The following is a 26,244-nucleotide window of genomic DNA, read 5'->3' as shown; positions in this document are numbered from 1 at the left end:
GATATTGGCTGAAATTCATTTTGAACTAACCTTAAACTCCCACTTTAGTGAATAACCCTGTCTGCGTAGTTTGCCTAGCATGTTGTGCCAATATTTAATGTATATAAGAACGGTCACAAAAAAGTCCTTGTTTTATTCAATAGAAATGCAATTGCTCTTTGTACAGGTCTAACAGAGGAAATTCTGTATACAAACTCATATTTTACCACATGAATATTAAACAAATGCATGGAACGCACACATTTTACAACAGAAAAGAAAGTAAGAATTTACACAAAAAGAAAAAAAATATATATTAACATGGTTAATATAGGGTTATAATAAGATAAAACAAAAAAATATACACATATGCATCAAGTGTGCAGGCAAGCAATTTCTAAACGGATATCAAAGGCTATTGACTTTATAATATTTTGTTTGTGTGGTTGGAGGAATTCATGTTCCATGCATCTATTTAGCTTCTACAAAAGGGAAACGTCTTGATTAGTTTGTGTATAAAAATGCTTCATTGTAAGTTACATCACACAGGGCTATTAAGTCAATCTCAATCAATCATCCTTAGCCATCCGACTGCTTGCTGAGCAAGCAGTGGATCATGGTGCCCTCTGCTGCACAGCACACTACATCAAGCTAGCAGGTCACTATTGTAGATGTAGAAGACATAGCTGAAACAGGTCTAATTATTTGAATTCTAGATATTGAAATTGTATTGTCCAATGAGCCTCATAAGTGGTCTAAGTTTTAAATTGTTTTACAGGAATTTGGAGATTGCAATGATAAATGTTCCATATATTTGACTTTACAGAGCATGTCCAATCATTACAGCAAGGAAGCAAAGCAGCTCAGCAAATGTGTGTGCCGATTGCACTGTACCATAGTGCTCTAAATAACCCTTTACAAGACGTCACATAGAACACTGCCGGAGCACTTTATTCCAAAAGGCTGTTTTTGAAGCTTCCGTGATTTAGCTCCACATAATTACCAAGGTAAACACTTGTTCCAGATACGTGAATTATTGAAGTCTAAAATTGTTCACAGTGAAAACGGAGGCATAAACGAACATTGCTCCTTTTCCACCAAATCACTGCATTCCAAACCACTGCTCCTGATCTGCCCATTGAGCAGCTTCACTGTCACTGCCCTCCAGGTCGCCTTCTTCTCCACTTCCTTCCATATCATCCACATCTTCCTCCTGAGTGGCATCTGTCGGACTCTCCTCTTTCTCCATTTTCTGCATTCCTTCCAAGGACTTCTGATCATTAGGATCCAAGCTAAGAAAAACAAACAAACAATGAAACCGCTAAAACATGCAGGCCTTAGAAGATATCGATTGATTAAACTTCACTCATACACACTATTTAAAGGCCGTTAATGTAAAGGTCAAATACCAAATACCTTTCTGGCTTGCAAATAGTGAAATAAAGTGAATATTGGCCATCAGAGAGCAAATGTTGCTACAGAAGCAAAACAAACAAAGAACTTAAAAGTGGCTATGAAGGTTGTAAACGAGCCCTAGGATCATAGTCTGGCATTTCAGACAATAATTTAGGACAAAAGTCTCAAATTAATTTATCATTTAATATCAAGAATCCTTACTTTCTTTGCATAAACAAAAGAGTGTAATGCACACATTAAAAAAGTACTTTCTGCAGGGAGCTCCATGGAGGGAGGGCCAGTCCCTGAAGACGCCAAATGGAAGAAAAATAAATATTCAGGCACACCTAGGGTTCCTTCTAAAAGGGAGTCTTTTTACTTGAAACAAGGAAGTGGAGACAACATTTCAGCTCCTTTCTTGACAAAGGCTCAGAGAGGAGCCTAAATGTTGTCTCCACTTCCTTGTTTCAAATAAAATATAAAAAAAACCTGCCTTTTAGAAGAAACCTCAGGTGTGCCTGGATATTTCCTTTTCTGCCACTGATCCTTACTTTCTGGCAGACTTGCTGAATATAGAGTCAGAGAGTCAGGTTACAACACAGCACGTTTTCAATATTACATTGCTTTGGTGTCTGGTTTAGTCTTTTTCTTCATTTAAGTTTTACTGCTGTCATGGTAAAGGAGTTGTGGAAATAGAGGCCCCATGCAAGCAACCAATGAGTTAAGGAGACAAGTGTGGAGGACTGACTTACATGATGCAGAGCTTACGGTTTCATGAGATGCTGTGACTGGCAGCTAAGTATGTTGTCAAGTCGTTTTCCCTGACACTGTTTGCCCTGGTAACTAGTCAAACCGTTTGTGCAAACAGCAAACTGTAGTTATGGTGCTTGTACAGTCTTTTTAAAGCATCAGAAACCATCTTAACAAGTCCCGTGAGTAATGTTCTGTTAAAGGCAAAAGTACCTTAAGGCAATGCTATACTGATCCATTGCTTCTTGAAATTCATTCACAGCCACCAAGAAATCCCCCAACATGCGATGTAAGACACAGTCACTCTGGTTGGCGAGTGTATTCCTCAAAAGGGCAATACCTTCATCATACTTCTGTTCTCGACCTGAAACACATTAAATAAAAAAAAAAATACATGACTGTGTCTCATAAGAGACAAAAAAATATCTCTGTGCTTAAAGATTAACTATTTTGGGGGAGTTTACGTATAGATTCCTGTCCTGAAGGGAAATGCATTGGCTGCTTAGTTATCGTATTGAAATATGAATGGGATGTTTTGCTAGGCAGCTAAGGAAGGTGATTACGGTTACAGCACCCAAGAATGTCTAAAAAGACAATTAGAATGAAATGGTGGAGGTAGATAACCATGAAATCAAAATTTAGCAAAAATCCTTATGTCACACTTAAGGATGATGATGATGACGACGACCCTAATTGGATATAGGGACTATGGGTAGAAAAGTGGGAGGGGTTTCAACAAGGAGATGCTGAATAGTTATTTAGTAAATAGAAAAAGGAGGAATATAATTGTCAACAAGACGAATCACATTCATACAGCAATGTTTTATTGTGACTCCCCCATGTTTTATAGATTAGTGGAATATTTCTGTTATGGTATACTATTGGTCTTATTCTAAGGTCAGAGACACACATTTCCCCCGACAGACACCAAATAGGCTTGAGCTGACTGACAGAGGTTTTCATGGAAAGATTAACTGATCTGTACAATAAATAAATCCAAAAAATGAAGATTAGGCTTATTAAAAGCAGAGCTCCAGCCACATGCTACTATCTTGGTCAGCCATCATGCCCGCCCCCAGTTTTTTTATTTCTATCCTGCCTTCATCATCATGCAACTGGCATAGTAAGAAGGGCTACAAACATGGCACCATTAATGCCTGTTTGTCCACTAGCCTATCCAGCCTCAGCATCCCACAGAGCTTAGAATTTTAGGATAGTTGACCTTGAGTATAGGTCAACTATGCATGCAGCCAACACATGTTGTGGGAAGGCCACCTTAGAGGAGGAAGTAATCTGGAAGTAAGTATGTATATTTTGTTCACACTGTTCATAATGTATAGATACATGCGTTCCTAAACAGTGATGCAGATTAGCTGGATAAAGATTTAGAAATTAGCTTCTCTCAAACCAAGTAAGGAACCTCAACATGAAAATCCGGTATTTTGAATACATTCAGTAACGGAAAACGAAAGATTCCATTTACAGTAGATGACTGCCAAGTTCATGAAAACACAAATTAACTTACTGAGCAGTTCTGATTTCTTCACCACTGCCTTTATATAATCAGGTCTTTGTAACAGTGCCTTGTCTAAAAGGGTTTTTGCTTTCTCTTGGGTTACAGGATCTTCCAGACACACTGTTGCCAGCAGAGTTAACGTCTGTGCATTGGCTCCTAAGGTTTTGTAGACATTGTTGGCCATCACCATGGCTTCCCGTACGCTATTGGATGCCAGGTAGCATTCAATTAGACCTTGGAACACAAGAACAAAGGCAAACTGTTAACGAGAGAACAATTTCATCATGGCAGACTGGTACACTGGCATTGGGACAGAGTACGGCATTACAAACCTGAATGAAAAAAAAATTATATATGCAGAGCAGCTGCAACTCTGAGCAAAGGAAGAATTAGAAATACGAAGACTATAAAATACGTATTATTGTAAGGTTCTAATTAAATAGAGGCCTTTTTTTTTTTTTTATAGAAATTCTCCAGAAAAAAAAAAATTTTTTTTTTTTTAACTAAACAACTAAAATCCGACTTTTTCTGAACCTGTGCTGTCCAGAATCAAATAGCATGTGCCTTTTATCTTGATAAAAGGAAGCAAGGATAGTCCTAAAAATAAAATGCAACCAAATAATAGCACATATGTCCTAGAACAATTCAATATAACAAGACACATTTGACATATGGGGACAGCCCTGCCCAAACAAGCTTACCATTTAAAAAAAATATATATAAATCATCTAGCCCAGTGAGCGTTTGTTAACTTGAAATGGGTCAAGAGGAGGGCTGCTCCTTACCCTGAAAGAAAGAGAACTGGGAGACTGGTGGCGAAGAGGAGTGTACACCAGACATTTTTAAAAACTATGGCCACCTTGCAATCAATGCAGTGCCCCAAACATCTACATATAAGTTGCCATAATCTTTTCGGACCTGTAGCATTTCCCGGCATGCTTGCTAAACCCTCAGACCATTTGGATATTGATTAAGGGATGACTGCTATTTTTGGCCTTGTACAATGCATTTTTCTAATTCTAGACATAAAATCTCAAAGATTTTGTGCAAAACCAGTTAATCTAAATCAAGAGAGAAAATATACAATATTTCCAATTTAAATTTTTTTGCTTTAGTTACAAAAGTATAATATGACATAACTTACCTTCACAGCAGTCCAAGCGGCAAGGAGCTAGCCTGATTGCTTCTCGAAAGTGAATGATTGCTTCTTGCACTCTCCCCATGTTTCTTAGAGCTGCCCCTTTCAGAAGCAAAGCTTGAACACTGTTGCTGTTTAACTGAATAGCTTTAGCTCCCAAATACAGAGCTCTGGAATGTCTTTTGGTGTAAAAACTGTGGCAGCTTAAAAGAAGGGAAAGATTGTATTAGAGAGAAAAAAAAAAAAGGGTGCAACTACAGGGATACTAAAAGTGATACAAAAAAAAAAAAGTCTCAATAATTCTGCAATATACGGTCATACATCATCTGCACATTTCAAGGAAGACTGTATAGTCTGCCACAGCAGCTCTGAAACCTTGTATTCACATTCTCCCAGAATGCAAAGATAGGAATTAACTTAAAGCTTAAAATTGTTGGAGAGTTGCTTGGAGTATATGCAGTGCAGCTAACAGCAAATATCCCATGTTGGGATGGGAACATGTAGGTTAGCATCTAAACATTGGGTGACATTAAAGACAACGTGCCCGTACTACTAAATCCCTTTATTTTGTCAAGATTTTAAATAGCCCTAACAGATTGAAAAAGCATAATAGAGCCCTATCTTTTTAAATAACTCCACTAGTGAAAGCAAATTATATCCTAAAAACATTTGTTAATATAGTCCTCACCCTGACACCACCCATGGCTCTGCATGTTGATCAGATATATTGAACAATCGGCAACCAAGATTCTCTACATCCTCCAGCCGCCCTTCTCTGGCCAGCAAATATCCATAAATATCCATTCCTAACAATGGGAAAATTAAAGTCAGGCAAGGGTAAAAACAAAACACCCGTCTCTTTCTACAAATCTTGCCAGTATTAAGTCCTTGGACTGAGATCAGTCTGATATACAAATAGACCTAAGTGGGTTCTGTTCTCAGTGTTCACTTTCAACCTGGTTTTAGTTGTGTGTATTCACAAACGTGAATCTGGATTAATTTGGCAGATATCTGGATTACTGTGAACCTAACAAGTTCTATACAATATCTACTGTGAATAATAACGCACAGCTGCAGTTCAAGGGATGCTATAAGAACCAAAACAACTTTAGCTTAAAGGGAATCTCCAGTGCCAGGAAAACAATCAGTTTTCCTGGCACTGGAGGGTCCCTCTCCCTCCCACCCCCCAATCCCCAGTTACTGAAGGAGTGAAAACCTGAGGTTTACTTACCTGAGGCAGCGACGATGTCCCTCGTCGCTGTCTCCTCCTCCGCGCCGCTCCTCCTTCTGTCTCCGTTGGCCGGTGGGCGAGACTGATCCCGCCCACCGGCCGAGGAGAACTAATGCGCATGCACGGCAATGCCGCGCATGCGCATTAGCGCTCCCCAATAGGAAAGAATTGAAAAAGAATTTCAATGCTTTCCTATGGGGAAATGAGCGAAGCTGGAGGTCCTCACACAGCGTGAGGACGTCCAGCGACGCTCTAGCAAAGGAAATCTTTGCTAGAATCCAGGAAGTTCCCTCTAGTGGCTGTCTAGTAGACAGCCACTAGAGGAGGAGTTAACCCTGCAATGTAATTATTGCAGTTTATAGAAAACTGCAATAATTGCACTTGCAGGGTTAGGAGTAGTGGGAGTTGGCACCCAGACCACTCCAATGGGCAGAAGTGGTCTGGGTGCCTGGAGTGTCCCTTTAATGCAGCAGTTTTGGTGTATAGATCATGCCCCTGTAGTCTTACTGCCATTTAGGAGTTAAACTACTTTTGTTTCTGTTTATGCAGCCCTAGTCAAACTTCCCAATATGTGACTTGCACAGACTTCCTAAACACTTCCTGTAAAGAGAGATCCAGTGTTTAAACTTCCTTTCTAGCATATTCTGTTTAATGTAGAAAATTTTATCTCCTGCTTGTTTAATAGAATTCTAGACCGTGCAGGAGCCACCAGAGTATTTTTACAAGTTTATTTTACAGTACAGGAGGTAAAATCTTCTAAAGTAAGTTAACATCTGATTCGCAATAAAACCATTATTAATGCAGAGTCACATTTAGGGAAAGTATAGTTAGGGCTGCATAAACAGAAACAAAAGAAGTTGAACTCTTAAATGGCAGGTAATTTAGCAGTAAGGCTGCCTGAGCATGATCTCTAAAGCCAAACAGCTTCATCAAGCTAAAGTTGTTGTGTCTAGTGTTCAGCAGTAGAGTGGTTAGTGGAAACGGAAATTACAGAAATGGATTCTATTTGTAAAATTAGAGGTTTAATGAAGAGAATTCAAAATTGTGTACTAAACTGGCTTACCTTTGATGAGATATGGGTCCAGCATCTGAGCCTGTTCAAATTTCAGGATAGCATTTTTATTGTCGCCCACTCTGAAATAGAGATCTGCCAAGCTCCCAAGAAGATCAACATTGTCCCTAAGTAAAGATTTCTTTTCTAGAGAACTGGGAAGAATGATTATTGCATTACAGTGAAACTCTCATACACAAAAGATTTAAGGCATACAAATTTAACTCATACATTGGTGTCAGTGAAATTGTGAGCAAATGCATGGAAATACTGCAGAGAAATGTGTAATAGACAATACAAAATAATAAAATATAAAAACATACATCATACAGCTGGAAAAGAAGAAAGAATCGCATGTCTACGGAAAACCGTTAAGTACTGCATTATACAAGGTAGGTGTGGCTTTGTGTATACCCACCCTCTCGCAACCAGAGTGGATACAGGAGAGTGGCCAAAATATGTCCTTTCTTCCTTCATTCCTTTCTTACAGTGGGCGAGTTTGTATCTGCGTGTGTGACAGTGTGCATGTATGTATAAGTATTTATTGGGTCTGTGAGAACACTCCTGCATTCAAACTTAACGACTACTCTCAGACACACTGTTGCATTCACACAAACGTCATACTAAAAACACACTTACGTCTACATACACAGACACTGCACAAACACAACCATGCAAAAATGAGAAGATGGCAGATCCTCGTGTTACAAAGCATTGTGGGATCCGTACAGCAAAAAAAAAAAAAGAAAAAAAAAGAAGGCCCTGTCATAATTTAATAAAAAGATTGCAAAAGGGTGTAGTGGTTAGAGTATGTAATTATTTGGCTAGCACAGTGATTTACTTTTTTTGACAAGGATACAATTATATGCAGGTTATTACATTGATGCCCAAAATTAAAATAGAATTGGCTCAGTAACTCATTCTAAAATTGGAACAGAATATGTTATACAGATTCAATACACTAAACAATTGTGAGCATTTGGCTTGGACTGGACTAATATGTGCTTGCTTCAACCAGTGGCAATAATAAAATGACACTAGGCTTAATTCCTGACCTTAAAGGAATACTATAGGTGGAGAAACGTCTGCCAGGCAAATCAGCATCTCCTCATAGAGATGCATTAAATCAATGCATCTCTACAAGGAAAGTTCAGCATCTCCATGCAGAACGTGGAGACGCTGTGCAGCATTTCCCCCGGAAGCACCTCCCGTGGCCATTTGGGAAGTGGCCACTGGAGGTGTTCTTAGGCTTTAATGTAAACACTGCCTTCCCTCTGAAAAGACAGTGTTTGAATGAAGGTGCCTGCAATGACAGACTATACTCGCCAATGAGCTAATAAGTGACACCAAATCATATATCATGACAAGGGCAAAAGCTCAATATGTCGCTAATTTCTGAACAATTAGCTTTACGGACTGTATTTATAAAGCATCAACATGGGAGAGGGGGCAGATATGTGCATGTACGGATAGTGTAAAAGGAAAAAGAGGTCCCTGTTGTGAGCATAGGCCTATCATTTACAGCACTTTTACACAAACTTCTTGAACAGGGTGCTTGCAATCTAAATGTTACGGTGGGAAACTTTGAGTACCATGTATAATTTGTGAGGGGATTCTCCTTACCAGATGGTATTAATAGCCCTTGTGTTATCTCCACTGTGTACGAAAGCATATGCTTTGATCCATGCAGAAAGCCAATCCAGGTTGGGAATGCTCTGAATGACATTGAGCGTCATGGATGCCACTTCTGCGCCTTTCACAGACAGCGACAATAAGCCTGAAAGAAACAAAGACAAAGACTTCATCATATTCTGACGTTATCTAACAGGAAAACCAAAAATTAAAAGCACATTAGTTCTTCCGCACAAGAAAATTGAGCGAGAGGCTTGAATCTACTTGATCTACTCTCAGCAATAAAAATGGTGACACTGAATGCCTCCGATTTAAGTACTTTAGAGTGCTTGTTTCTCTCCCTATTGGATTACATTGCAATCATGTTACAATAAGCTGCTAGGACCAAATACTTTGCTTTTCTTTGAACCGAAACTGAAACATCCAGGATTTCTAATATTCTGTTTATTTATCCCTTATGTTTAGCAAGTATGTGTTTGTGTTGTCTGGAAAACAAAATAAAATGTATCCTGCCACGAGCATCTCCATCTTCACTTCCTGTCAATCATCAGTATAAATGTTGCTCATTTATGCCTCTAAACATTAAATGAAAGAGGATAAACAGAAACAATGCTTCTGCCCTCCTCATTTCCATTGTTTGTCTTAGCGGTGAAGTTACTTGCCAACTATTTAACAAACATTTAAAAAGAAAACATGACCGAAAGGCCAAAAGCATCTTCAATTTTTTAGTTTTCAGACAGTGGCACACACACGATACATGGGGCCCCGGTGCGAAAACTAATTCTCCCCCGGCGGTGATGGGCCCGGTTGCAGCTGTGACCCCTGTATGTACGCCACTGTACACACACACACACACACACACACCTAGATACAAACACACACACACACATATATACAAAATATTTTAGTCACCCTTCTGTTTCCTACTTTTTATATGCAGGAGGGGGACTTCCCTGGGGTCCAGTGGTGGCTCAGCCTGATGGGAGTTAGAGATCCCACTCTGACTCCCTGCTCTCTTCCTCATGCATTAAGCTGGGAGGAGTGACAGGACAGTCACTTCCTCCCAGCTGTGATGTCATCAAAAAGGGCCCGGTCGCGCTGACCAGGCCCCCTGGAAATCCATAGCTATCGGGTAGCCCTTACAGCATGTGCCACCCGATGCGCACCTTGACGTGCGGCCCCTGCGGTTATACCGCAACACATGGCGGCGGGGACCCGGTCGCAGGGGTCCGCAGGGCCCCACTGTTTCCAGAGGAGTGACAACTCTATTTGCAATTATGCTTACTTATCTGTATATTTAACAAATGTGTATTTGAGAGGTATGATAAATAAAAATGAAATTACCAAATAAAAACCTCTTTATCCATCTCAGCTCCCTGTCAGTCATTGTTATAAACTATTCTTTACTCCTGGCTTTCAGAAAGTATAACAATGTCTCTAATTCATTTGCAATATTTACCATGGTTTTGTATAGGAAGCTGTTACCACTGTCTAAATAAGATAAGTGTCTTTCATCTCCTTGTTTTATGTGCAAGGGTGATTGTTTTTGGCTCTATATATTTACCATGGTTTTCCCTAGTCTGAACTGGATTAAAGGACCACTATAGTGCCAGGAAAACACACTCGTTTTCCTGCCACTATAGTGCCCTGAGGGTGCTCCCACCCTCAGGGTCCCCCTCCCGCCGGGCTGGATGGAGAGGAAGGGGTTAAACTTACCTCTTTCTTCAGCGCCGGGCGGGGGACTCTCCTCCTCCTCTCCTCCCTCTTCTTCCGTCACCGGCTGAATGCGCATGCAGCCAGTCTTCAGCTGGCGTCTTCTCAATGTGAAAATCACAGTGAGAAGCGCGGAAGCCCTCTAGCGGCTCTAGCAGCCACTAGAGGCTGGATTAACCCATGGTAAACATGGCAGTTTCTATGAAACTGCTATGTTTACAGAAAAAATGGTTAATCCTAGCTGGACCTGGCAAACAGACCACTTCATTAAGCTGAAGTAGTCCTTTAATAGGTAATCTGCAAAATCTTTAATATAATGTTAAAAGAAAACGGATCATAAAAAATAAAAAAAAATAAAAAATAAAGAAAATTATTTAATACATTTTGCATTCCATGGTGTAAAGTCGAGAAAAAAGACCATTTGTTTCCCTTTAAGTGAATCCTTTCTTATTTGGTTTCTCACGTTCTTTTTACCCCAATTATACCCTTTTATCCCAGTACACAATATCCCACAGAGATTCCAGCTCTACATCCAACTTATATTTTACAGACTAAAAATACATTTTATTTTGATGCCCGCAGTGTACAGCAAATCATGGCAGGCTGCTGATCCCACATTTGAAATAAAAGAATAGCACAGCTTCTTTGCAAATTAGGTGGGAAAAAACAGAACTTTCTCCATTTTGTTTTCAATTATTTCACACCATAAACAACTTTATGTGGAGAGAATAAAACTTTTGTTAAACGTCGATTGAAGCATACTTGCTGAGAAGCAGGCATTAGGGTCATGCAGTGAAACAGAATTCTGCCAAAACAACAAGAATTACATCTATTTATATCCTCCAGAGGAATCTAAGCAAAAAAATGTTCATTCATAACAAAATAAATAGCTGGCCTATAACATCAATTTTAATGTTCGATGATGGATGAAACTAGAGGTATGGTATCCTACAATTTTACAGTGGCTCATAAACGGTAGTTTATTCTGCAATAATCTATGTACAAAACTTTGATTGGCTCATAAAACATGTACATGTGTAGGTGGATCCTAGGGTTTCTTACTGGCCCCAAGTGTGTCAAGTCTCATTGCAGGGAGTATACAGCTCTAGGCACAGTGTTATCCCATTTGAATGAGACCTGGAAATATTGTGTGCAGGGAGCATGCACAATGGAGAACACTTTAACTAGAAGCTGAGTGCAGGTGTATGCAGGTCAATAGTACAGTGATCTTCCAACCAAGCCTTTCCTTCCTTTTATCAGAATGTGGCTAGTATGTTCCCCATATCATGGCACAGATATTATATTAATATTAAATATACTTAAAAGCAGCACACTGCACCAAAACCCTTACATTAAAAGGAACACTATAGTGTCAGAACACAAATGTATTCCTGACCCTATAGTGTTAAAAACACCATTTATGATGAGCACTGAATTGGCCCGAGATAATTACCAATGATTTCAGAAGATGAGTGGCTGCAAAAGAGGGAGTGGAGCAGCAATAGATAAAAAGACAGTTTAAAGAAAAACTCCAAGTACCATCACAATTACAGCACACTGTAGTGGTTATGGTGTCAGGAGTGCCCTGGCATCTTCGAAATGCAAGGAGTCAAACATTTTAGAACAGTTTGACTTCTTACCTGGGATCTGCAATGAGTAGTATGATGCAGGTAGCACCAATGCACAGACCATTACTATTATCCAAACCTCTGGGCAACTATGGAGCCTTTAGGCATAATGCTTATAGTGCACTTTAAGATGGCAGATAAGCGACACCTTGGATTGTGCATATTTAATCTATCTAAAAAAACAAACAAAAAAAAAAACACACCAGCAGTAATTTATTCATACAAATAAACTCCAAAATAAAATTTGGAAAAGTTCACATTTTATATGCACAAACACATCCCAAGAACAAAACCATAGATTTAAGTAGTCAAAATTATAAAATAATAGATACAGAGCAGCCTTCCACTCTTCTATTAGACATCTATTTAAAAAACAAAACAAAACAAAAAGGAAATATTAACCAGGAAAGAATTGAAAAGAAGAAAAAAAAAAATCAAATAAAAAAAAATGTTTTGTTGGACATATGTACTTTAAATCCATATATTACATTGAAGTTGTACCTATGATAGCATCAAGTGCTAATGGGCACTGTCTCAGCACCTCCTTGTAGCTTGTCACAGCTGAACGCTCCTGTCCTGCTTTCTTGTACAAATTAGCCAACATCATATTAATCTACAAATAATAGAAAGTAAAAGCATATAATTTACCAAGAAACCAAAACCAATTGACCCTAAAATAAATTAAAACCAATTAAATCAGATTTTAAAATGATTTGTATAGTTCTGTTACCTTTGGTGTTCTTTGGCGTGAAGGGATTCCATCCAAAATGGCTATAGCATCCTTGTCCTGCTTCAACATGGTGTAACACTCAGCCATCTTGTATTTTACTTCAATTTCTGAAGGCAAAAACTAAGAACCAAGAAAAGAAATGCAATATATATTGCACATTACAAAATACAGTCTTGGTGTAACAAGCTCTATACCTGTAACAATGGACCACTCTTTCCCAAATAACCTTGAGCAGGAATTCCAACCCATTTCATCTGTATGGTATATGTAGCAGATGTTTTTATGCACTTTTAAAGTTAAATTGTTTAATGCTTTCCAATGTTTTTTTTTTATTTTAGTTTTTTTTTATTTATTTTTTACATATTTCTCTATTCATTGTCATATTCTAAAGTTGTGTCCCTCTTCCCCTCCCCACCTCCTTTTCATCCTTTTTAATTTAATTAAAAAATATATATTTTTAAATTAATATGACGCCATTAATATTGTACAGTTTTAGTTATTTAATCTATTTTTTGTAGTGTTCTGATGTTGTATTGCAAAGTTTTAAGTCCGTGATATTAGATTATCTGAGGTGTTAATGTTTAATTTCAATTAAGGAATGGACTATGGGGTATACAAGTCCCATGTCTGTGATACAATGTCAGCCACTGATGAAGTGAACCTGTGTTTACAGAACCCATTACGCAGGACATTTGAACGGAAGCAGCAGAGTTGGAAGCAATCCAACAATACAGAGTGGTCCGAGCCTCAGTGGGATTCATATTGACATTGCGACACTACACACTCCTGTGCCTGGTTACTTCCCGGATTATCACATTAAGAAGCGCCCACTTCTCCTCAAACCGGCATGTGGAGGTAAACTGGGAGTGACTGGCACTTTCTAGGGGCTGGGTTCCCCAAAATGCAATTCCGAATTCACGGTCTTCAGAGTGTTTTTAAATCTATTTTGCATTTATTAAATTATTTTTTAGCTCTGTGAATTTGTTCTTTTTTTCTCTCTAATATTCACTATACATGCAGTCTATGCATTGACACACACACACACACATATATATATATATATATGGTTTGGATTTCATTTAGAAAAGGGGATGACGTACTAAATGGTGTTTTATTGTAGTACTATATAAATTCAGCAGCTTAATCCTAGTGACCACTGTATGATTCATCCAGGGGTCTGTGGACCACATTACATCTATTCACTGGACACTGTATTAATACCAATATTGTTACTAAACTCTGTTGGCAAGTGACTCAACGTATTAATTTTTCACATTGCAGTTAACCAATTAACTTGTCACTTGGGACTCATAGGTAACTGGTGTTGACTGAAACAGTTTCTGAATTTTTAATTGTATATTTATTTTTGATTCATTGCCATTCACTTCGGTTTTTATGGTTTATATTTTGACTATTCTGCAACAATGAAGATAGGAGCCACACTCAATCCCAGCAGTCACCTGGTGCTCCAGAGCAGGATCAGCAATCCCACAACAATAAAGCAAAAAAAAAATAATAAAAATCCAGGCTCTCAAGGTATTTAAGCCGCAGACAGTTTTAATAGAACAGAAAAGCTTGACAAAGACCTCTTAGCAGGTCAAAACGTTGCTGCTCTTTTCTGTTCTATTAAAACTGGCTGCGGCTTAAACACCTTGATGTGTTAAAACATATATTTTTTTATTTTATAGTTTTCGTCTAATATGACTGATTGCACTGAAAATGACAGTTACTTGTACCCTTACCACAGTAAATACTATTGCATAGAGTGGGATAAAAAACAAACCATGTTGAGCCACAAGTATCTGTACAATAATGCCATGGCCATACGTGTAAATGTGCACTCTAACATTCCTTCAACATTGGCAATTCTGTGCATTCATTTCAGTCATGTTCATGTGGGTTCTTATCCTATAGTATTTTCTATAGCAGCGTTTCCCAATTGGTGTTCTATGGAACCCTGGGGTTCCGCAGAACACTAATTAGGGTTGTGCCAAAAGTTAAAAAAAATAAAATGACAGCGGGCGGTGAGGGAGCAGTGATCTCCCTGCTCAGCTCCCTCGCACAGCAGTGATGCTGGAGCCGGTGTTCCATCAAAATCCCCTACCCGTAAAAAATTCCTCACACTCGTCACTTCCGGTGAGGGAAATCAGCTGGATCCTGTGCTGCACATGCGTGCTAGCGCTCTTGCTACTCCTCCACAGCTCAGCACACCAGCAGCCCCACTGGACCCCACTTCTAAAGGTAGAGGGGCTGGGTGGAGTAAAATGTAAAAAATAAAAAATAAAAAAAATAATTGTATGTGTCTGTTAAGGAGTTTGTACGTGTTTGTATGTCTGTCAAAGAGTATATGTGTGCTTGTCAGTGAGTGTGTTTGTCTGTGAGAATATATCTGTTCTTGTCAGATATAGAGTGTATATGTGTTTGTATGTGTGTCTGTCAAAGAGTATGTGTGTGTGTGTGTGTGTGTAAAGATTTGTGTATGTGTCACTGTGTGTATCTAAGTGTGAGTATGCATATCTGAGTGTGTCAGTGTGTGTATGTGCCAATGAGTGTATATTTGTGAGTCAAGATGTGTGTGTCAGTGTGCATTGAGTGTCAAGGTGTGTGCCAGATACACACACACACACACACACACTGACGCATACAAACACCTTGACACACAGATACATACTGTGTGTCAAGGGGTGTGTATCTGTGTGCCAGTGTGTGAGTGTGTATCTGTGTGTCAGATATAAACACACAGAGACACACACTGGCACATACAAGCATGTTAATACAGTATGTCAAAGGGTTCCACAGGAAAAATTAATTGGGAACCCTTGTTCTATAGGAACCAAAAAGATTATCCGCTTCTTATAGAAATGTAATACTTCGTTCTTAAAGAGACACTATAGTCACCACAACAACTACAGCTTACTGTAATTATTCTAGTGAGTATAGTCAAAGATTGCAGGACTGATGTTCAGCATCGCCATGATCTACATGGAGACGCTGAACGCTCCCCATAGAGATGCATTGATTCAATGCATTTACATGGGGAGACGAATCATTGGATTGGCTGAGATTGTCAAGATTGATCTCAAACGGAGAGGCAGAGTGGCAGTACAGAGACCAGCAAGCTGCAGGATACAAGGCAAGTAAATATGTTTTTTTTTTTTTTTTTTAAACCCTCACCGTATTCCCAACGCTGTACTGTTAATTTAGCATTTTAGTGTAGTCTGGTTTTTGGTATAATACAGTCAATGGTTTAATGTAGATGAGAACTTGCTAAACAATATTGTAAAGCGCTACGGAATCTTTTGGCGCTATATAAATGGCAATAATAATAATAATAATAAACACACATCGATCCATTTATATCTTTCTATCGCTATATAATTTTATAATGAATGAAAATGTTGGTAACTACTTAATTACATATATTCTATAAATTCCAGCTGTAGTAACCCACGTTGCATAAGATGTTCTTTTTCTATTTTCTTTCCCCATCACTAGTCAGCCTCCATTTACTTTTGTGTAGTAATTAAAGATGTAAAAAAAATTCAAAAAACATTTAATTTTTTTGTAGATTTATTATTACAAATTGACTGCAATCTTCCAAAACGCAGCAGAATAAAAAGTATCACCATGAACACGTTACTAGAGTAAGACCAGCACCTACTTTTAAAACAATGGGAAAGTGTATGTAGCACACTTGTAGCAAAGTAGTGAGACACAAACAATAGCACATTCAATACATTGTTTACAATTTTATCACATCACACAATTGTTGCGTTACAAAATGGAACATACAAATAATAGCAATCGTCCATGCCTCCACATGCAAACACTGATACATACTGCCAAATACTTTTTATATAAAGGTTAGGTACACAGAATTATATATATTTTTTTTAATCAATAACAAACAGGTGTAACTATTTTTTCTGGCAAATATCATGTATCATTAGTAAACCTCACTTCAATCGTGCAACCTGCTTAGAGAGAGTCGAACCCTCGAATAACTGGACTCTTCTCACCTATTATTTTAAAAATAAATAGAGTGAGAGATAGACATAGATAGAGGAAAGAAAAAAAGATAGTAGATGGGGCAGAGCCTGACCACTAAGCTGATCAGACGTGTGTAGCTTGAGTTCCTGCATTTCTTGCTGAAAATTGGCTTTTTGAGCAAGATTCTGGGGATTATTTGCTGTCATTGATATATATGCACAAGCAGGGGAGCCTGGGCAAGCGGTCTCATACCTTTCTTGAACATTTTTACCAACGAGTGTCCGAGGATCCTGTTGCGGCCTACTGGGGCCTGGACTGAGGAGAAGCGGACGATCTCCTTGTGCCCTGGCCCTACACTTGGGCCCACTGCACTCCCTCCCCCGGGATATCCCGGTTCTCTCAGTGCTGACAGATCTGGCTTCCAAATACCTATCACACCATGTGAGCAACAGTAAACTGTGTGCAAACCCACAACATGGCAGTCGTTCCTCTCACAGACTCATGTTGCATTAGTCCCCTCCAGAAGGCACCCAGCGACGCTGTTGCAGAGTTTCAACTGCGGCTCGTCCGCCATTTCCAACGCTTCTGGCTCACACTCCAGCAACGTATGGCAACTACCAAAGCTGAACAAGAGGGCAGAGCCTTGGGAGACAAGCAGCCAGAGACAAAGGGGCCTACTCCCAGTGAAAAGCTTCGGGGAAAACCCATGTATCCTGTTCCTCACTCACCTAGGCGACCACATGGGGCTTGTATACACTGCATCAGCCACCAGGGCAGAGGACTACCCGCGTTAAGCAGCGCCTGTCACCCCGATCCTCCAACCAACCTCAAAAGGAGATAGTCTCGTACTGTAATGGTATATGACTCAATAAAACTTTAAAATGTAATGCCCCAAAAGTTTAAAAAGAAAAGTAGAGTACTATAAAAGTAAAGTGGGAGTACTATAAGTTGTCATTTTACCTGTGAATGGAGTGTCTTTTTTTAAAACACATTTGTTGGTACTCTATAAATACTCGATGATAATTGTGATAAAAAATACATTAAGGGAAAAGACAGGCTGTTTTCTAGTCACAATGGTTGAATGGCTACCTGATTTTGTGGAGTTGTTGCAGTGTTTCCAGTAGACGGTCTAACTTTAGAAGTTTTGGTTAAGGATTTTTTCTGTTGGAGAGCCATGGTGTACTTGCTCACAGCATTTCTATATTCCTTGTCATGAAACAGGGAATCTGCATGATACACCAGCAACTGGTACTTTTGGGACGGTGAAAACATTTCTCTGAGAAAATATGAAAATAAGATTATTAATGGAAGCAAGCTAAATCAACACATACAAGTTAATAGTTTGAACCACAAGGTAAGAGGCAATTACTTTTTTTGTTCAACTTAAAAAGTGAACCAGTTTTAAACTTACCTAAAATTGCTCCCATATACATTGAATACACCATATATCAAAACCATACATGGCGTTTTCAATGTAAACTATAAATATTTACTCGCCTTTTCGCTGTTCCAGCGCCGCTCTGTGGGTGTTACGCTTTGTGTAACATCCACCGCCTTCTAGCCGTCCTCTGCTTTGTCCGCGCTCCTCCCGAAGTCTTCTTTGATTTGCCCTGCTTGGGACACATTCCCAAGCAGGGCAAATCTCGCCAGTGACATTGGCACGCTGTGATGTCATATCATTCTGTTCCTATGCTCCCAAGTCAGTGTTAGAAGCTCTGGCTTGGGAGTTTCCATAGCAACCACAGCGCACGCATGTTATAGAAGTTGCAGTTCTATGTTGTGAAGGATCTACGGTTTGCCACTCCCCAACTAGAGTTTAAAAAATAAATAAAGTAAAAAAAAAAAGAGTAGAGTTGGGAAAAAACTTGTTTATTTCAGCCTAAAATATTGCATGCCAACCCTCAAAACTACAAGAACAAGGTTGTTTTACCCAAAGAATGATGGACTACCAAACCCCACAATGCAATGGGATGGGCAGATAATGTTATAGTTATTCAACAACATTCTGGAGAAGCAGAGTTTGACAACCCTTCACGAGAATAAACATTAACACCATAACATCTCACATGACTGTTGGATGATCAAATCTATCCAACAAAATATATACACATACAATACAGTAATATACTTAATTGACAAAGGAGAGGGCTAGGTTTTCTATTTTCATTGCATCTAATAAGTGGACATGCTCCACGTATTACTCTGTGCTCTCTCTCTCTATAATGGCCCATGCAGTGTCTCTGTGCTCTCTCTCTCTCTCTCTCTCTCTCCCTCTAATGGCCCATGCAGTATCTCTCTCTCATGACCCATGCAGTCTCTCTCTCTCTCTCTCTCATGGCCCATGCAGTCAGTCTCTCTCTCATGGTCCCATGCCGTCTCTCTCGCTCATAGTCCCATGCCGTCTCTCTCTCATAGTCCCATGCCGTCTCTCTCTCTCATGGTCCCATGCCGTCTCTCTCTCTCATGGTCCCATGCCGTCTCTCTCTCTCATGGTCCCATGCCGTCTCTCTCTCTCATGGTCCCATGCCGTCTCTCTCTCTCATGGTCCCATGCCGTCTCTCTCTCTCATGGTCCCATGCCGTCTCTCTCTCTTTCTCTCATGGTCCCATGCCGTCTCTCTCTCTCTCTCTCATGGTCCCATGCCGTCTCTCTCTCTCTCTCTCTCATGGTCCCATGCCGTCTCTCTCTCTCTCTCATGGTCCCATGCCGTCTCTCTCTCTCTCTCATGGTCCCATGCCGTCTCTCTCTCTCTCTCTCTCTCTCATGGTCCCATGCCGTCTCTCTCTCTCTCTCATGGTCCATGCCGTCTCTCTCTCTCTCTCATGGTCCATGCCGTCTCTCTCTCTCTCTCATGGTCCATGCCGTCTCTCTCTCTCTCTCATGGTCCATGCCGTCTCTCTCTCTCTCTCATGGTCCATGCCGTCTCTCTCTCTCTCTCATGGTCCATGCCGTCTCTCTCTCTCTCTCATGGTCCATGCCGTCTCTCTCTCTCTCTCATGGTCCATGCCGTCTCTCTCTCTCTCTCTCATGGTCCATGCCGTCTCTCTCTCTCTCATGGTCCATGCCGTCTCTCTCTCTCTCTCATGGTCCATGCCGTCTCTCTCTCTCTCTCATGGTCCATGCCGTCTCTCTCTCTCTCTCATGGTCCATGCCGTCTCTCTCTCTCTCTCATGGTCCATGCCGTCTCTCTCTCTCTCTCTCTCTCTCTCATGGTCCATGCCGTCTCTCTCTCTCTCTCTCATGGTCCATGCCGTCTCTCTCTCTCTCTCTCATGGTCCATGCCGTCTCTCTCTCTCTCTCTCATGGTCCATGCCGTCTCTCTCTCTCTCTCTCATGGTCCATGCCGTCTCTCTCTCTCTCTCTCATGGTCCATGCCGTCTCTCTCTCTCTCTCTCTCATGGTCCATGCCGTCTCTCTCTCTCTCTCTCTCATGGTCCATGCCGTCTCTCTCTCTCTCTCTCTCATGGTCCATGCCGTCTCTCTCTCTCTCTCTCTCTCATGGTCCATGTCGTCTCTCTCTCTCTCTCATGGTCCATGCCGTCTCTCTCTCTCTCTCATGGTCCATGCCGTCTCTCTCTCTCATGGTCCATGCCGTCTCTCTCTCTCTCTCTCATGGTCCATGCCGTCTCTCTCTCTCTCTCTCATGGTCCATGCCGTCTCTCTCTCTCTCTCTCATGGTCCATGCCGTCTCTCTCTCTCTCTCTCATGGTCCATGCCGTCTCTCTCTCTCTCTCTCATGGTCCATGCCGTCTCTCTCTCTCTCTCTCATGGTCCATGCCGTCTCTCTCTCTCTCATGGTCCATGCCGTCTCTCTCTCTCTCTCATGGTCCATGCCGTCTCTCTCTCTCTCTCATGGTCCATGCCGTCTCTCTCTCTCTCTCATGGTCCATGCCGTCTCTCTCTCTCTCTCATGGTCCATGCCGTCTCTCTCTCTCTCTCATGGTCCATGCCGTCTCTCTCTCTCTCTCATGGTCCATGCCGTCTCTCTCTCTCTCTCATGGTCCATGCCGTCTCTCTCTCTCTCTCTCTCTCATGGTCCATGCCGTCTCTCTCTCTCTCTCTCTCATGGTCCATGCCGTCTCTCTCTCTCATGGTCCATGCCGTCTCTCTCTCTCATGGTCCATGCCGTCTCTCTCTCTCATGGTCCATGCCGTCTCTCTCTCTCTCTCTCATGGTCCATGCCGTCTCTCTCTCTCTCATGGTCCATGCCGTCTCTCTCTCTCTCTCTCATGGTCCATGCCGTCTCTCTCTCTCTCTCTCATGGTCCATGCCGTCTCTCTCTCTCTCTCTCATGGTCCATGCCGTCTCTCTCTCTCTCTCTCATGGTCCATGCCGTCTCTCTCTCTCTCTCTCTCTCTCTCATGGTCCATGCCGTCTCTCTCTCTCTCTCTCATGGTCCATGCCGTCTCTCTCTCTCGCTCTCATGGTCCATGCCGTCTCTCTCTCTCGCTCTCATGGTCCATGCCGTCTCTCTCTCTCGCTCTCATGGTCCATGCCGTCTCTCTCTCTCGCTCTCATGGTCCATGCCGTCTCTCTCTCTCGCTCTCATGGTCCATGCCGTCTCTCTCTCTCTCATGGTCCATGCCGTCTCTCTCTCTCTCATGGTCCATGCCGTCTCTCTCTCTCTCATGGTCCATGCAGTCTCTCTCTCATGGTCCATGCAGTCTCTCTCTCATGGTCCATGCAGTCTCTCTCTCATGGTCCATGCAGTCTCTCTCTCTCTCTCATGGGCCATGCAGTCTCTCTCTCTCTCTCATGGTCCATGCAGTCTCTCTCTCTCTCTCATGGTCCATGCAGTCTCTCTCTCTCTCTCATGGTCCATGCAGTCTCTCTCTCTCTCATGGTCCATGCAGTCTCTCTCTCTCTCTCATGGTCCATGCAGTCTCTCTCTCTCATGGTCCATGCAGTCTCTCTCTCTCTCTCATGGTCCATGCAGTATCTCTCTCTCTCTCTCATGGTCCATGCAGTCTCTCTCTCTCTCTCATGGTCCATGCAGTCTCTCTCTCTCTCTCTCATGGTCCATGCAGTCTCCCTCTCTCTCTCTCATGGTCCATGCAGTCTCCCTCTCTCATGGTCCATGCAGTCTCTCTCTCTCTCTCATGGTCCATGCAGTCTCTCTCTCTCTCTCTCATGGTCCATGCAGTCTCTCTCTCTCTCTCATGGTCCATGCAGTCTCTCTCTCTCTCTCATGGTCCATGCAGTCTCTCTCTCTCTCTCTCTCTCTCATGGTCCATGCAGTCTCTCTCTCTCTCTCATGGTCCATGCAGTCTCTCTCTCTCTCTCTCTCTCTCATGGTCCATGCAGTCTCTCTCTCATGGTCCATGCAGTCTCTCTCTCTCATGGTCCATGCAGTCTCTCTCTCTCATGGTCCATGCAGTCTCTCTCTCTCATGGTCCATGCAGTCTCTCTCTCTCTCATGGTCCATGCAGTCTCTCTCTCTCATGGTCCATGCAGTCTCTCTCTCTCTCTCATGGTCCATGCCGTCTCTCTCTCTCTCTCATGGTCCATGCCGTCTCTCTCTCTCTCTCATGGTCCATGCAGTCTCTCTCTCTCTCTCATGGTCCATGCCGTCTCTCTCTCTCTCTCATGGTCCATGCAGTCTCTCTCTCATGGGCCATGCAGTCTCTCTCTCTCTCTCATGGGCCATGCAGTCTCTCTCTCTCTCTCATGGGCCATGCAGTCTCTCTCTCTCTCTCATGGGCCATGCAGTCTCTCTCTCTCTTTCATGGGCCATGCAGTCTCTCTCTCTCATGGTCCATGCAGTCTCTCTCTCTCTCTCATGGTCCATGCAGTCTCTCTCTCTCTCTCATGGTCCATGCAGTCTCTCTCTCTCTCTCATGGTCCATGCAGTCTCTCTCTCTCTCTCATGGTCCATGCAGTCTCTCTCTCTCTCTCATGGTCCATGCAGTCTCTCTCTCTCTCTCTCATGGTCCATGCAGTCTCTCTCTCTCTCTCATGGTCCATGCAGTCTCTCTTTCTCTCTCATGGTCCATGCAGTCTCTCTCTCTCATGGTCCATGCAGTCTCTCTCTCTCATGGTCCATGCAGTCTCTCTCTCTCTCTCATGGTCCATGCAGTCTCTCTCTCTCTCATGGTCCATGCAGTCTCTCTCTCTCTCATGGTCCATGCAGTCTCTCTCTCTCTCATGGTCCATGCAGTCTCTCTCTCTCTCTCATGGTCCATGCAGTCTCTCTCTCATGGTCCATGCAGTCTCTCTCTCATGGTCCATGCAGACTCTCTCTCATGGTCCATGCAGTCTCTCTCTCATGGTCCATGCAGTCTCTCTCTCATGGTCCATGCAGTCTCTCTCTCTCTCATGGTCCATGCAGTCTCTCTCTCTCTCATGGTCCATGCAGTCTCTCTCTCTCTCATGGTCCATGCAGTCTCTCTCTCTCTCATGGTCCATGCAGTCTCTCTCTCTCTCATGGTCCATGCAGTCTCTCTCTCTCTCATGGTCCATGCAGTCTCTCTCTCTCTCATGGTCCATGCAGTCTCTCTCTCTCTCATGGTCCATGCAGTCTCTCTCTCTCTCATGGTCCATGCAGTCTCTCTCTCTCTCATGGTCCATGCAGTCTCTCTCTCATGGTCCATGCAGTCTCTCTCTCTCTCATGGTCCATGCAGTCTCTCTCTCTCTCATGGTCCATGCAGTCTCTCTCTCTCTCATGGTCCATGCAGTCTCTCTCTCTCTCATGGTCCATGCAGTCTCTCTCTCTCTCATGGTCCATGCAGTCTCTCTCTCTCTCATGGTCCATGCAGTCTCTCTCTCTCTCATGGTCCATGCAGTCTCTCTCTCTCTCATGGTCCATGCAGTCTCTCTCTCTCTCATGGTCCATGCAGTCTCTCTCTCTCTCATGGTCCATGCAGACTCTCTCTCATGGTCCATGCAGACTCTCTCTCATGGTCCATGCAGACTCTCTCTCATGGTCCATGCAGACTCTCTCTCATGGTCCATGCAGACTCTCTCTCATGGTCCATGCAGACTCTCTCTCATGGTCCATGCAGACTCTCTCTCTCTCTCTCATGGTCCATGCAGTCTCTCTCTCTCTCTCTCTCTCATGGTCCATGCAGTCTCTCTCTCTCATGGTCCATGCAGTCTCTCTCTCTCTCATGGTCCATGCAGTCTCTCTCTCTCTCTCTCATGGTCCATGCAGTCTCTCTCTCTCTCTCATGGTCCATGCAGTCTCTCTCTCTCTCTCTCGGTCCATGCAGTCTCTCTCTCTCTCATGGTCCATGCAGTCTCTCTCTCTCTCTCATGGTCCATGCAGTCTCTCTCTCTCTCTCATGGTCCATGCAGTCTCTCTCTCTCTCTCTCTCATGGTCCATGCAGTCTCTCTCTCTCTCTCTCTCATGGTCCATGCAGTCTCTCTCTCTCTCTCTCTCATGGTCCATGCAGTCTCTCTCTCTCTCTCTCTCATGGTCCATGCAGTCTCTCTCTCTCTCATGGTCCATGCAGTCTCTCTCTCTCTCATGGTCCATGCAGTCTCTCTCTCTCTCTCTCTCTCTCTCTCATGGTCCATGCAGTCTCTCTCTCTCATGGTCCATGCAGTCTCTCTCTCTCTCTCTCATGGTCCATGCAGTCTCTCTCTCTCTCTCTCTCATGGTCCATGCAGTCTCTCTCTCTCTCTCTCATGGTCCATGCAGTCTCTCTCTCTCTCTCTCATGGTCCATGCAGTCTCTCTCTCTCTCTCTCATGGTCCATGCAGTCTCTCTCTCTCTCTCATGGTCCATGCAGTCTCTCTCTCTCTCTCATGGTCCATGCAGTCTCTCTCTCTCTCTCATGGTCCATGCAGTCTCTCTCTCTCTCTCTCTCTCATGGTCCATGCAGTCTCTCTCTCTCATGGTCCATGCAGTCTCTCTCTCTCATGGTCCATGCAGTCTCTCTCTCTCATGGTCCATGCAGTCTCTCTCTCTCATGGTCCATGCAGTCTCTCTCTCTCATGGTCCATGCAGTCTCTCTCTCTCATGGTCCATGCAGTCTCTCTCTCTCTCTCTCTCATGGTCCATGCAGTCTCTCTCTCTCTCTCTCATGGTCCATGCAGTCTCTCTCTCTCTCTCTCATGGTCCATGCAGTCTCTCTCTCTCATGGTCCATGCAGTCTCTCTCTCTCTCTCTCATGGTCCATGCAGTCTCTCTCTCTCTCTCTCATGGTCCATGCAGTCTCTCTCTCTCTCTCTCTCTCTCATGGTCCATGCAGTCTCTCTCTCTCTCTCTCTCATGGTCCATGCAGTCTCTCTCTCTCTCTCATGGTCCATGCAGTCTCTCTCTCTCTCTCTCATGGTCCATGCAGTCTCTCTCTCTCTCTCTCTCTCTCATGGTCCATGCAGTCTCTCTCTCTCATGGTCCATGCAGTCTCTCTCTCTCTCATGGTCCATGCAGTCTCTCTCTCTCTCATGGTCCATGCAGTCTCTCTCTCATGGTCCATGCAGTCTCTCTCTCATGGTCCATGCAGTCTCTCTCTCATGGTCCATGCAGTCTCTCTCTCATGGTCCATGCAGTCTCTCTCTCATGGTCCATGCAGTCTCTCTCTCATGGTCCATGCAGTCTCTCTCTCATGGTCCATGCAGTCTCTCTCTCATGGTCCATGCAGTCTCTCTCTCATGGTCCATGCAGTCTCTCTCTCTCTCTCTCTCATGGTCCATGCAGTCTCTCTCTCTCTCTCTCATGGTCCATGCAGTCTCTCTCTCTCTCTCATGGTCCATGCAGTCTCTCTCTCTCTCTCATGGTCCATGCAGTCTCTCTCTCATGGTCCATGCAGTCTCTCTCTCTCTCATGGTCCATGCAGTGTCTCTCTCTCATGGTCCATGCAGACTCTCTCTCATGGTCCATGCAGACTCTCTCTCATGGTCCATGCAGACTCTCTCTCATGGTCCATGCAGTCTCTCTCATGGCCCATGCAGTGTCCTAGCTGATACTCACGGGTTGTTGTTACTCATGGTCAGTAAGAGACTGCTCAGTAACCTGACATTAGAGTGCAGGCCGGCCGCGGCCATGTCCCGGACATGATCTATGACATTCATCTTTCTCAGCTTTCTGATCTCCACAACAATCCGGCTCCACCTAGTTCCACTGCCAGCAATAAATCATGGCGCCAGCGCTGAACTGCCCTGCCAGTACACATAGCTGCCCTCAGCGTGCCAGCTCACAGTCACACAGTCACTATAACCCAGGGCCAGGCCGGAGCGGGGACACTCACACAGGATGGGGTATACCAGCACCTCTCCGGGGCCATTATTAATTATTATACATTCACTGAGCACTGTATGGAGCCCGCTCTCAGGGGGGATTCTGGGTAGTTGTATGTGTCTTCTCCAGACAGCGCATTTCGTTGTATTGACACTGCTAGTTGTACACTCAGAAATGTCTGAGAGCAGGCACCGCCCGGGACTCCTAAATACAGCGCCCTCGCCATTCTACGGCGAAGTAAGGCGTCCATTTTTGTTACGGGCAACAGGTTCCGACTTACAAACAAGCGTCGGATCCTTAACATGGCG

The 26,244-nt window shown here is 42.9% G+C and overlaps 1 protein-coding gene across 1 annotated transcript; it reads right to left on the bottom strand.

Moving 5' to 3' along the window:
• Window positions 1-129: 129 nt before the first annotated feature.
• On the bottom strand, window positions 130-25,870 carry ANAPC7 (anaphase promoting complex subunit 7). The gene is made up of 11 exons (XM_063454246.1): window positions 25,670-25,870; window positions 17,843-18,029; window positions 12,764-12,883; window positions 12,535-12,646; window positions 8,684-8,837; window positions 7,073-7,215; window positions 5,467-5,584; window positions 4,785-4,981; window positions 3,650-3,874; window positions 2,338-2,488; window positions 130-1,271 (listed from the first exon to the last, which is right to left on the bottom strand). The coding sequence occupies exons 1-11, from the start codon at window positions 25,768-25,770 to the stop codon at window positions 1,082-1,084; spliced, it is 1,698 nt and encodes a 565-aa protein (XP_063310316.1). The 5' UTR covers window positions 25,771-25,870; the 3' UTR covers window positions 130-1,081.
• Window positions 25,871-26,244: the final 374 nt, after the last annotated feature.

This window comes from Pelobates fuscus, chromosome 5 (assembly GCF_036172605.1).
Source record: "Pelobates fuscus isolate aPelFus1 chromosome 5, aPelFus1.pri, whole genome shotgun sequence".
NCBI lineage: Eukaryota > Metazoa > Chordata > Amphibia > Anura > Pelobatidae > Pelobates > Pelobates fuscus.
The sequence above is the reverse complement of the archived record's forward strand: the minus strand, read 5'-3'. Positions and strand labels throughout refer to the sequence as shown.